The sequence below is a fragment of the Acinonyx jubatus genome, chromosome C1 (assembly GCF_027475565.1).
Source record: "Acinonyx jubatus isolate Ajub_Pintada_27869175 chromosome C1, VMU_Ajub_asm_v1.0, whole genome shotgun sequence".
Lineage (NCBI taxonomy): Eukaryota > Metazoa > Chordata > Mammalia > Carnivora > Felidae > Acinonyx > Acinonyx jubatus.
Genome location: NC_069381.1, coordinates 126,920,001 through 126,933,036, shown reverse-complemented (window position 1 = coordinate 126,933,036; position 13,036 = coordinate 126,920,001). Strand labels below are relative to the sequence as shown.

General features: G+C 36.1%; 1 protein-coding gene across 10 annotated transcripts in view; it reads right to left on the bottom strand.

The window, feature by feature from the left end:
- THSD7B (thrombospondin type 1 domain containing 7B) overlaps positions 1-13,036 on the bottom strand; it is a 1,235,876-nt gene that overhangs the window by 43,026 nt on the left and 1,179,814 nt on the right. For all 10 annotated transcript variants that reach the window (XM_053214974.1, XM_053214976.1, XM_053214972.1 and 7 more), the window contains one exon: positions 697-838. In XM_053214974.1, the coding sequence (XP_053070949.1) occupies positions 697-838 (142 nt within the window). The remainder of the gene's footprint in view (positions 1-696; positions 839-13,036) is intronic.

The following is a 13,036-nucleotide window of genomic DNA, read 5'->3' as shown; positions in this document are numbered from 1 at the left end:
TACTTTGCCTCGGCAGGCCTGTGGTGGTTTGGCTGTCAGTACTGAATTCAGTGCCGAGACTTAACATGGTTCCACATTTTGTGGCATTTTGCATGTCTGCTCCTTTTGGGAATGGCAGGCAGCAAATCAATGTAACTAAACAGTCTGTGGTATGAGACACAGGAGAATCCTGAGCAGTGGCTGAAAAATGAGGCGGAGGGATTCCCAGTGCCTCTAAAGTATCCCTGTCCACTCAGAAGTACAATTTATCCTATTGAGACCCATTGAGCAAGTACACCACAAGCTTGAATTTCTTGAAATAAAAAAGGCCATGAAAGAGCTAAATTCTATGACAGCATGACTACGTTCTTCCCTAAGTGGTAAATTATCCCCTGCTGTGTATTTTTGTTATTGTGGTTATCATGGCTTAATTCAGCTCTTTTCTGAAACTTTGCCAAGTCTTTTGAAGCATCTCGGAATTTGGAGATTCCAGGTGGCCTTGCTGAAGCTACATGCCAAGTGCGGGCATTTCTTTCTGTGAAGGGACACTGGAAACGTCAAAGCCTCGGCCTTGCGTGCAATACACTCTCACATTCTACTGTCAGTCCTGAATCCCAAGAATGAAGACACACACACACACACGCACGCACACACACACACATTCTCCCATTAGTCAATGTTCAGGGAAAATAGAATGGCTGTGGGTTTCAACCGTACCTGTTAGATTGTACTGGAACTGGAAGCAATTTTCATTGAGGAGGCAAGGCCGCACTTGCGAGTCTTCAGCACATGACCTTGAATTCAGTGAGGGCCTTAGCAGGTGGCGGGTTCTTCTCTGTGTTGAGTGGGGATCACAGGACTGTGAAAATCAAAGAGCAGACAGAGTTAGAATGGACCCATAGTTAGGTGGCAAATCATGTGTGGTTATCTGTGTACATGTAAGCACTTGTGTAACAACTACAGGGAAGAGACAACTGAGAGTGTTAAATATAATACTGAGAAAATAAAACTATTTTGTAATTCACTATAAATTGGTATTTTGTTTGTTTTTTTGCACCTAACAACTCCTTTTCTAGGTTATGGTGAAGGCTACATTTCTGTCTTCCACGTGGAATTAGGCACATAGAGACTATTTTCTTCAATTAAACACACTCTGTACTCTCAAATAGCCTGCCACATAGCAAGAGATAAATGCATTCTTGAATGTTTCAATGGATGAGAAAAGGAAGACAATGTCCCCGTGCCCTCAGATAGCCCAACAGAAATAACCATGCAGGAAATCTTAATGAGAAAATAATTGTTAAGACCCTGGAACAGGTATATACAGAGAATTATAAAATCAAGATTGCCAATACACCAGAACTTCCCTCATATTTGGGAGGCTGTCTGATCCACAGGGCATGAGCCACTACACGTCATATTGCCCTTTAAACAAAATGGATGTAAAAATGTGACCTCCTGCGAATATCACTTTGCCCATGGGTCCTCTTACAGCCTCAAGTCATATAATGCCCTTGAGTCAGTAAACCCGCCTGCCACATTTCATCCAACTTTTCTAGCCATGGTGAACCTTCAAGTTCCACCTACTGGAATCATCTTTCAACTGTCTAAAATCCTATCCTTTCCCTTCAGAACACCAATCAAGGCTTCATCATTGATACTCTTTCAATAAAGATAAATTATTTTCCTCCTCCCTGAGCAAATTTCCCCCCATGCTCAGGAATTACTCTATAGGATTTGTTTCTGAACATATATACATACACATATACTTCTATACTACACCTGTCCTTATAATAATGCCATGATTTCTTTATTCCCTTGGCTCCTTCCTTTCTTTATAAACTGCTTGAAGCCATGATACGTTATGGTTTCTACTTCCCATATCAATCTCTAAAAATCTTGTTCAATAAATACCATTAAATATGGTCACAACGACACAATTCAAACCCCCAAATCTGAAGAGGCACATAGATGCCTAAACCACAAGGGAAATAAAAGTCTCTGAATTAAGGTTACCAAATCATCATTTCTATATTGGATGTTTTAATTATTTTTATTCCTTTTACTTTTTCAGATATTATAGCAAGAACACAACCTATAAACTGAATCTTGGCTATTAATCAAAATGATAAGGTTGGATTACACTGAAATATGCAGAAAAATGATACAAAATTTTATTTTTACTTATTTTTAATTTTTTTTTAAGGTTTATTTTTGAGAGACAGAGCACGGGTGGGTGGGGGGAGGGAGGGGAGAGAGAGAGAGGGAAACACAGAATCCAAAGCAGGCTCCAGGCTCTGAGCTGTCAACACAGAGCCCGATGCAGGGCTCTAATTCACAAGCTATGAGATCATGACCTGAGCCAAAGTCAGATACTTAACTGACTGAGCCCCCCAGGCACCCCACTTTTCTTCTAATTTTAAATGTTTGGAGCCATTGAAACACACTTTTTTATCCATGTAACTTTCTAGTTGGATGATCTGTCAATACTTTTAAACTAATTTTACATTTTAATTATATCGAATTATCTCTAAATGATAAAGAAGGGCCATCAAAACCAGGTAATTATACTTAATTATCAGCAAGTGAATCCCATGATAAATGTTTACCAATAATTTATTACTAGTTCACCAATTAATTTGATTGTTTGTTCTCATAAGAAGGAATAAGAAGTTAAATGATTTGCCAGTGAAAGAAAAATGAAGGTATCTAGGTAGATACCCCTGATTAGTGTTTTACCGATTTTCTACCTTCTAAAAAAAATCAATGTTGGAACCAAATGAATAAGTGTTAGAACTTATGTACCTGTTTAGTCTATACAATCAAATAAAGCAAACGAGATAATAACACACACACAAATTATGTCACCTTGAACAATTTACTTATGTACGATAGATCTTTGCTTATTTAAACTTGGGTGAGAAAAGTGGATCGGGGCATGGTGTAATTTGATGATATTTAAGAATTTTATCCCTCAGAGCTCACAGTCTATCAATCTTTAGTTAGGTGGGATGTGGTTTTGAAATATTCAGTTAAGCCTAACCCATAATTCATAATCATGTAGACTTCCATAATGACTTTCTAGAAATTAATATATTGAAAACTAACACTGCGTCTAACTCTCCTACTAATTCTCTACCCATAGAAACAGTCAAAGGGGAAAGTATGGGTGAGGGGAATCCACAAACACAATCCAACCTAACCTTAGGCAATATTTTTATGTTCCACTTAAAAAGAAAAACTGCCCTGGCACTGCTAAGAAGTCATAGGTACGTTAGTGTTCTCTCCTTATTTCTTTCTATTAGCTATTTGTAGGAAGGTTATGAAATAATGACTTAGTCACAAGGGAGCTGGAAGTAGGGCTCAGAAAAAAAGAATGGTAAAGGAGGCTTATGTCTGGATGATTTCTTTATTGGACCAAGACTCCTCAAATACAAACCTGAATCTCCTCTCCTCTAGAGTATTTATGCAATGACATATTGTTGGTTTCCTAAACGAAGTTGAGAAAGTGATGTGTGGATAACTAACCCAAAGTCAACTTTGGGCCAGTTTTATTGTAAAGATCAAGGTTATATAGCTAAAGTTTACTTGCTAGGGAAAGAGATGACCAGTAAGAACCAGTTAGTCTCTAGTAAATAAGCCCCCTTTATGAGACTGGATTTTCTAACTTATTACCTTTGAAAACCAGCACTTATCTTAAAGTTCAATCCTTCCTTATGACATTGTGCTTTCCCACCTTTTGTTCTCTCTAGCAATAGGGCCTTTACCCTTGGGCCTGACCTGAATATTTGTATTCATCTGTCAAAATTAAATCAGATATCCTATGGGAGAGCCACCAATGACTCCCTTGCGCCCATAAAAATGGAATAATCTCATTTCTTAAACATTTCCACTGTATATGTACGTGTATCAATGTGTGTGCATTCTTTCCCATGGACTATTTGAAGAGAGTCCATATCTTAATTTTCTTGGACACTGAAAAGCTTTTTCTATGTCTGAAATAAAGAAGGTAAATAATAAATATTTGTTGTATAGGATAATTTGGTTCTTCCTGGGCAATAATACTGGATATTTGTAAGCTGCCATTAGAAGACAAACTGGACTATGATCATATTTCCTGAATGTAAGGATTCCACAAAGATTTGCATATCTGATAAAAAGAGAATGTAATATTCTAATTATCATACATTTTCCAGAAAATCTAGTTGACATTTCCTAAAATAATAGCATCTCTCATTAATAAAACATATCAGTAAATGAGTTTTGATTCACCACATAAAAGATGACCGTTAATTCAGGTATTTTAAAGAAATCCAGATAAAAATGTATAATTTGATATTTTTCTAACACCTAATTATTTTTTAAGTTTATTAATTATTTTTTTTTTTTTTTGAGAGAGAGAGACAGCGTGAGCAGGGAAGGAAAGAGATAGAGGGAGAGAGATGATCCCAAGCAGGCTCCTACTGTCAGAGCAGAGCAACACAGGGCTTGAACTCAGGAAGCGTGACACCATGACCGGAGCCAAAATCAGGTGTCAGATGCTTAACTGATTGAGCTACGTAGGCATCCCTCTAACACTTATTAACGAACACAATTTGAAAAAACTTCACTTAAATCCAGGTACTTGTAAACTTAAGTAACTCAGTATATTTCTTATGTGGAGATGAGCAGGAGCAAAGTCTAGCCTTGTCAACTCCCACCAGAGACAGAAAAATGAACGCTTTTATTCTGCTACAGGCTTTATCTGATTATTGTGAGATGGTTTCTCCCTCATTTTGTTGATTAGCCCTACTGACAGTAGCTCTGCTGTTTCTTTCCATCTCTCTCATGAGGCAGAACTGGATATATAATGCTTTTAACTTAAGTTTTCTTATTTGGAAAAATGGGGTAAAACAATTCGCAAAATACCCCTGCAGTGCTTTGTAGGGAGATTTTTAATGAAATTAAATCCTGATCCTCTTTCCCCACATCCTCGCCAACATTTGTTTGTGTTTTTGATTTCAGCCCTTCTGCAGGCGTGAAGTGATACTACATTGTGACTTTGATTTTCATTTCCCTGATGATTAGTGATGTTGAGCATTTTTGTGTGTCTTTTGGCCATTTGTATGTGTTCTTTGGAAAAATGTTTAGGTCTTCTGCCCATTTTTAAATTGTATTTTTTTTTTTTGGTGTTGAGTTGTATAAGTCCCTTATATATTTTGAATATTAACCCTTATCAGATATATTGTTTGCAAATATCTTCCCTCATTTAGTAGGTCATCTTTTTGTTTTACTGATGGTTTCCTTCACTGTGCAAAAGCTTTTTACTTTGGTATAGTCCCAGTAGCTTAATTTTGTTTTTGTTTTTGTGATGAGCACAGAGTAATGTATAGAATTGTTGAATCACTATATTATACACTTGAAACTGATATAACACTGTATGTTAATTATACTGGAATTAAAAAAAAAATAAACTCTGATTCTCAAAGGCCGAGAAGACCTCTACAGGAGAAAAATCTGGGCCTGAAGAATTGTTATTTATGCCTCTCATGCTTAAAAATATTCTCAAAGATTCTGAGAAGATGGTTACAGAAGTGGAAAAAAAAATCTTTGGATATTCCAGTGCAAGAAGAGCAAAGACAGAGCAAAGACAAAGCAAAGACAGAGCAAAGACAAACTATGAACATATGGGGACCAGTGACTGAAGTTATAGGACCTGTGTGACATCAGCATCCAATAGGGGAAAGCAAAAGGTACAATGAGGCATCTGCCATACACAAGAACACCAAAATGGAAAACTAAACCTGAGCATAGGAGGATTTTGTACATTCTAGAAGCAGATGGCTAGAAAGGGGTTCATGGAGAGATTTTGGGCATTGATGTATTAACAAGCCAAAACTCCCTTCCAAAATAGTTCCCTGCACTGAAGAGAAGTGGATGAGAAGAGTTTCCTAAGGGAGCAAAATAGGGAAACTACCAATAAAGGAAAAGAAAGGACCAACAAACAAAGAGGGAAGGAAACAGGATCCAGTAAATCTCACATAGTAAGTTGCTATAGTTCCGAACACTAAAAACAAAAGAGGGAAAGAATGAACGTGCCCTGGACCATGAAAATGAAATTAGAAAAAAGCAATCCTCAAATACACTCCCCCCCAAAAGTTCACAAAACTTGATTTCACACACAAAAAAATAAGCAAAGAAAATGATCAAATTCAAATCCCAAACAACAGTATTATGAAAAAAGGTAATAAAGGTCAAAATAGTGTCCCCATAGATAAGAAAGTACAGTAGAAAGACATGCATTAAAAACAGACATGCATGCAAACTACTACTTCAAAGGAAACAAATAAGAATTTCAAAACTGGCACAGATATGAAAGAACAACATAAATAAGAATTAGACACAGACCTTTAGTGACAGAACTCAGTAAATAGAAATAAAAGAAAAAGCATTTTCAGAAATGAAGATGAAACTAGGAGAAATACAAGAATAAAAAAATACCATTTTGGGACACCTGATTGGCTTAATTGGTTAAACATCCAACTTTGGCTCAGGTCATAATCTCATAGTCCGAGCCCCACGTGGGGCTCTGTGCTGACAGTTTGGAGCCTGGTGCCTGCTTTGGATTCTGTCTCTCTTGCTCTCTCTCTCTCTCTCTGCCCCTCCCCTGCTTGTGTTCTCTCTCTCTCTCAAAAATAAATAAACATTAAAAAAAATTATCATTTTTTTGTCCAAGAAAAAAAAGTGGAGAAAAATGAGATAAAAGAACATAGAGGTAAAAGAACAAGAGATAAAATAATTTGAGAAAAACTAGCAATTAGAAAAGTGAGGCAATACAGATGCCACCTGCATATAAGATTTTATGAAGAAGAAAACCTAAACAACAAAGCAGAACTGAAGAAAATTCAAAAAAACATAAAAAAAAAAAAGACTCAACTACTTATTGAAAGGGTATCTCAGAATAACTAATACTGAGACATATCCTGGTAAAAGTATTAAGCTTTAAAGAAAAAGAAGGAAATATTCTATGAGTATCTGGACAAGACTACCAGATGGTTTATAAAGGAAATAAAATCAAACTGGTCATGAGACTTTTTGACAGGAAAACATACCAGCTATTTGAAAGATGCACAAAGAAAACAAAGAAACACACAAAAATGATTCAAGGATTTTAGATTCAGCAAAGCTGATTTTCAATTAAAAGACAATGCATAAACTGTTAACAACATGCAAGAACTCAAGGAATAGTGTTTCCAGGAGTCGTAACTTAGGAATTTAGGGGACACTGAAGTTTAGACAACCAAAAGGGCTGAGATGACATTAATCTAAAGACTTGTGGTGAGTCAACTTTACATGTAAAATTTATAAGATATAGATAAAATTCAAACGTAAAAACAAATGAGAAGAACCTTTGAAAAAAAATGAACATTTTAAAGTACTTGTGTTGGTAGCTGGAATATTGTTATTCTGGGAATGTTTTCTGTTACATGGATCAAAGCAAATGTGTAATTACGATATACTTTTCTTTTATTGCCAATGTCCTTGAAAAAGTGGATTCTCAGAATAGAAAAAAAGGAGATATATATTTAATGGAGAATTTAAATGAACTCCTATAGTTCATCAGTATGAATCCCTGAAGTTTTTCATTTTCAAAATAAATGAAATAATCGCATGTATTTCTAACCTCTACCACTGAAGTGGCTTTGGGACACTTAATGAGTTTAATGAGATTAATGAATGTAAGCTTTCTGAATTATTAGAGCTGTGGATTTTGCAAGTGCAGTGAACTCTTATTAATGTATTTTGCACAGCTAAAAAATTGCATGCAAAAAGGAATGTTTACTATGACATCATAGCAAAACTGATCAGAAATGAAAATACTGTAAACTAAAGTTACTAGTCAGTCAGAAGGGGCAGAAGTTGGATTCCTGGGCCCTACAGTGACGGGTTCTGTTTCTCTCTGCACTTTACCCCACAATTGAGGGGTTGAACAAGACATACAATCCTATGTATAGCAGAATAACCTCTATAGCTTTTGTTTGTCCTTTGAGATATTAAAAGGGTAAGAAGAGTGGAGACCGAACCATAATCTGGATGCCTAAAATCCCCAATAGCAACAGGTAACATTTTAGAGTATAAACACATGCCTAGCACTGTGGTAGACATTCCATGGGGATTAGCTCAAAAAGCCTTTCAACCTGCTACCGATCTAGGTTTATTTTAATATCCTTATTTTTACAGATGATGAAATTAAAATCCACAGAATGTAACAACATAGTAGGTGCTCAAGCCAGGAGAGGGCTAATTTGCTCTTCAGTATCTTCAACTGTTCTGCTACTGTAAAGTAGTGGTACTTGTGGAGTAGGTTGAGGTGGGGACAGTGGGTACAACAATGTCTAAGAGAGTTGTTTAGTGACTGTGGTTATTGTGACTGCCATTTGTTTTAACCTGGAAAGCATTTAGTATGTACAGTAGTCATTAGAAATGGAAAAAGAGAGAGAGAGACAACAGACACAAGGAACTTTATAAACTAAGCCAAAAGCAAAGTAAGTCACAGTCTGAGGTGTGGGGGAGTCAATGTAGGGATGGGGCAGTGAACAAGACTTACTGCCAGCCTTTGAGTAGACCACAGTTCATAACAGATGCTCATAAGCTAGGGACTGACTCATCGTATTTAGAGAGTTAATTGGAAAGAGGAGGGCCACATGTCTCAGTGTAATGAAACTGACAAGAGCAGAGGCAAAAGCTATCATATCATCAACATGAAATAATGTTCCTGGTAAAGTTTTACTGCCCTGATGCAAGGAGGAAGTTGGGATGACAAATAAGTATCTGGGGATTTTTGCTTAGCTAAGATGTTTGGGTAAGGATTTTATAATAGTCCGGGACATCCCCACGTAGTCCTTCTGCTTGGTATTTTATGACACTAAGGAGTTGTGAAGGTACAAATTTATAATCCAATCAGAGGCCTTGTAACAAATGAATGATGTATGTCCTATCCAATCATTATTTATATATTATAAATGGTATACCGTGTTCATATTATTATTGGGGCTTGGGAATGAAGAAAGAAGAATGACCAAACAGAGCCCAAAATAAAGGCCTACATTCTTCAAAAATGTCCAAGTCATGAAAGAAAGAGACTGAAGAGACCAAAGGGATAGAATCAGTAAATGCATTATGGTCTGGATCCTGTAATCAAAGGACTATAAATGCTAGAAAAGGAATTACTGGGACCATTGAGAATTTGGGAATATGGCCCAAAGATTAGTTGCAAGTACTGTCGATGATAAATTTCCTGAATTTGTTAACTATGCTGTGATTATGTTAGAGAATATCCTTATGCTTAGGAAACACATACTGAATGGCCAATAGTAAGGGAATAAAGGCATGTTGCCTTCAACACATGCTCAAGTGGTTCACAAAAAAGACCATATAAACACACACACACACACACCATTATTTTTTCACATATATGTATATACGTGTGTTCATGTGGAGAGGGAAAGAGGTGCATGTCTGTGTGTATGAGGCAGGGAAAGATAAAGTATATGACGCAAACTTAAAACCTGATGGTGTGAATTTTCTGTAAATTTGAAATTATTTGGAATTTTTTTTTCAATAGCAGAATTATAAATGGTACTGGCACACTGATATTTAGGAAGTGCTTGTGAAAAAAAAATATAAATGAAACACGAAGTCATAAGTAACTATATACCACCTAGACGATCCCTAGGTGACAACTGCTATGTGAACTAAGGGCAAACAAACTCTTATCTTCAAACTCTCTGTCCTTCCCCTTGCCCCACCCCCGACCCCTCTGGTCCTTCTCTTCTTTAATTTCCCTATGATGCTTATTTCTTTTTCTTCACTCTAAGCCTCATCCACTCAAGAAACAAATTTAAAAACCAAGCCAAAATTAGCAATAAACTGCAGTTGGGTTCCTGGTGTGCATTGGACCCCAGGACACTGTAATGAGAATGTCAGGACAGAGTGTTGTGTCTGCCAGCAGTGAAAGAGTGCTGGGCCCCTCTTCTGACCTCCGAAGACTAAAAGAGAGTCAGTTTTGTGATATCTGTTTTAATGTCTGTACCCCACCTAATCCCAGTCCCCACCATAAATCAGAGGGGCTAAACAATGCACCTAGAATGAGTCTAAAATCTCACTCTCTACTTTTGCCTAACCTTTCACTCCAAAGATCCTTGGGTCTCTTTCCTCTCAGGAGAATCTTATCATTTTTTAGCCAAAACCACTTGATCCACCAGAAGAAGAAGAGTGTTATTAAAATTCTATACGTGGGGCTAACCATACAGAGTACACCCACATGGGAAGCTGATCTAGGCTCATTCTTTATAGGCACCTAATTGCTCTAGGCTTTTGCTCACACGGAATGTTTTCTTTCCTGTTTTTTTTCCTCCCTCCATCACTCCTCTACTCCACTTTGCCTAACTAATTATTACTCATCTGAGGTTTCCAGATGTGTATTTTCTGCCTAGAAAACTTCAGAGATTATTCCAGCTGTGAAAAAGTGGGCCAATATATGCTGACATGACAACTTTTGTTTTTTCTCTTTTAACGGCTACTACTCTGTTGAAATTGATTAGAAATATTTTGCATTCCTCATTAGACTGTAGCCTGCTTGAGGGATCATTATATCCCAATGTCTAACAGAATTCATCACTTAGGAGGCACTTAATATTAGTCCAATAAAGAGTATTTACAATTTATTTTTGCACTTACATGCTAGAAACTGTGCTAAATTATTTACATGTATTATCCTTACTATAACTTCTAAGTTGTGCATAATTATTTTAATTTTCCTGATTTATTCAGGTTAAATAGCTTTCTCAAAGTGCCAGTCCTAAGAAGAGAAACAGGAAGGAAAGAGAATACAATGTATTTGGGTTTTTAAAAAATCTCAAATTTATTTCCTATAAATGTTTACTCAACACTTTTGTATACTTAGCATTTGCCTTTCAACATGGCATTTACCATCTAGAGAAAAAGATATGCAACCAAATTGAAATCCATTTTATCTGAGGGTGTTCTGAAACAGGAAAAATAATCGGGGGGAGGGGTTCATAATTTGGTCTCTATACAATCTGCAATTATAAAATAATTTGAAGGTAAAAGAACCCATAGTATTTTCATTTGCAATTTCAGAATTACCATTTTTCTATTTTTCCCATATAAGTGTACTATCTTAAAACTTAAAAAAAAAAATCTACAGACACATATGAAGAACTAAGGAATACTAGTGAGATAAGGTAAATCTAATTTAACCATATATCCTTTAAGAAAACATAGTTCACATAAAATTATTCACAGATAGTTTTCTAGGTAATATGGATACTATAACCAAAATGGAAAGGAGGTTAAGATTTGGAGAGCAACATGTAATTTTTAAAAATTTGAAGTATGTATAAAAATCACCAAGATATCTCTCTGATCAGACATGCCATTTTATGGAGAGTTCCCCTGGCAATCAATGCTATAGTGTGTCATAGGGGTAAATATATTTTCACATTCTATCTTACCAACTTGAGGGATTGAAATGTTGCAGAGGCGGACTTGTAGGGTAACCTTCACATATGGTAAACACATGTTTAAAATTCAAAGTAAAAATATGGCCTTTTCTACTTGGACATGAAACCGACATTTGGGATGAAATCAAAATCACAAGTAAAATGGAATATAGATCACAAACCTGAGTTAAAAACCATTAATACACAGTAGTTGGATACTAAAGTTTTAATAATAGCCATCATAATACTGAAATATCATTGACACAAAAGACAGCTCTTCATAGATCAAAGAGAGCAATGAGTCATTTCAAAAAATTAAATTTTATATTTCACTATTTCAAAAGTTAAAATAGTCACTCTTTTCAGACTTCTTAGACAAAACTCCACTGGCAGAAAGCTCAGCAATTAGAAATATTACAAGTAAACTTGGGCTCTGACTGTGATGGTTTAAATTTTTCAATATTATTAATTTTTGATGTACTTGTAATCCCAATAAAATCATATTTGATATTCTAAGGAGTAATTATACTCACTGTTATAGATTAGTAAACATAGCATCAAATAGTGTCAACAACCTGTCATAGCCACATAGTATAATACAAAGGACAGAAACCAGAATCTTGATATCACTTTTGTTATCTTCTTGGATTTTAAGAACTGCATCAAGTATTATCTTTATATACCTACTTTATAAATAATGTTTAACCAATATATGTCAATAACAAGAAGAATAATTTCATTATTATAATAGTGGCTGATTAGCTTTCATAGCCCATTATACATTATATGGGTGGTTGAAATCTTCCAAGTACACTGTTCAATGATCTGGATGTTCTTATGTCAAAACTATCCTATATAAAGAGAGATTTTGGGAACCTATTTTTGCATATTGTGATTACAAAAGGAGCATTGACAGAAGCCCTGCTGCCTTAACAAACAACAGCCATTGCCTCTAGAAATAAAAGGCAATTCTCCATGTCTATTTTTTCACTCATAAATTTACCCCATATAATTCACAACGAAGATAATAAAATAAGTTTGAGAGCACTGTGAAGAACAAAAAGCATTCTGTGAACAGAGAGGGCACTCTGGTGAGGGGAGGGGTTCATACTGGACTGTGCCAAGAGGCAGAAATTGATTCAGCAAAGCATCATCTAAATGAAAACTAAGAGCCATCAAGTTCCAACTCATCACCAATTACCCAAAGGTTGGAGCCACTCAATCAAGTGCCACCAGAAACAAATTGAAAATTGGCAGAGCATAAAATAGATGACAGTCAGACACTGGAATGTGAGCCAGTGAGCATGAGGAGGGCTGATGACTGCTGAAGCAGAGTCTTTGGGGATGGTAGGTACACAGGAGTGACATAACAGAACTCACCAGATTTCTTCACTCCCTATTGACAAACACTCAGATGTATAAAGTATAATTTGGAGTGTATTCGCTGAAGAAGTATGGTGTTCTCTTAGGCTAGAAGTCCAATGCAACCAGAAAGAGGCAAAAGAACGCAATATAGGTAAATGTGGGACAGAGAAGACTACTGTAACTTTAGA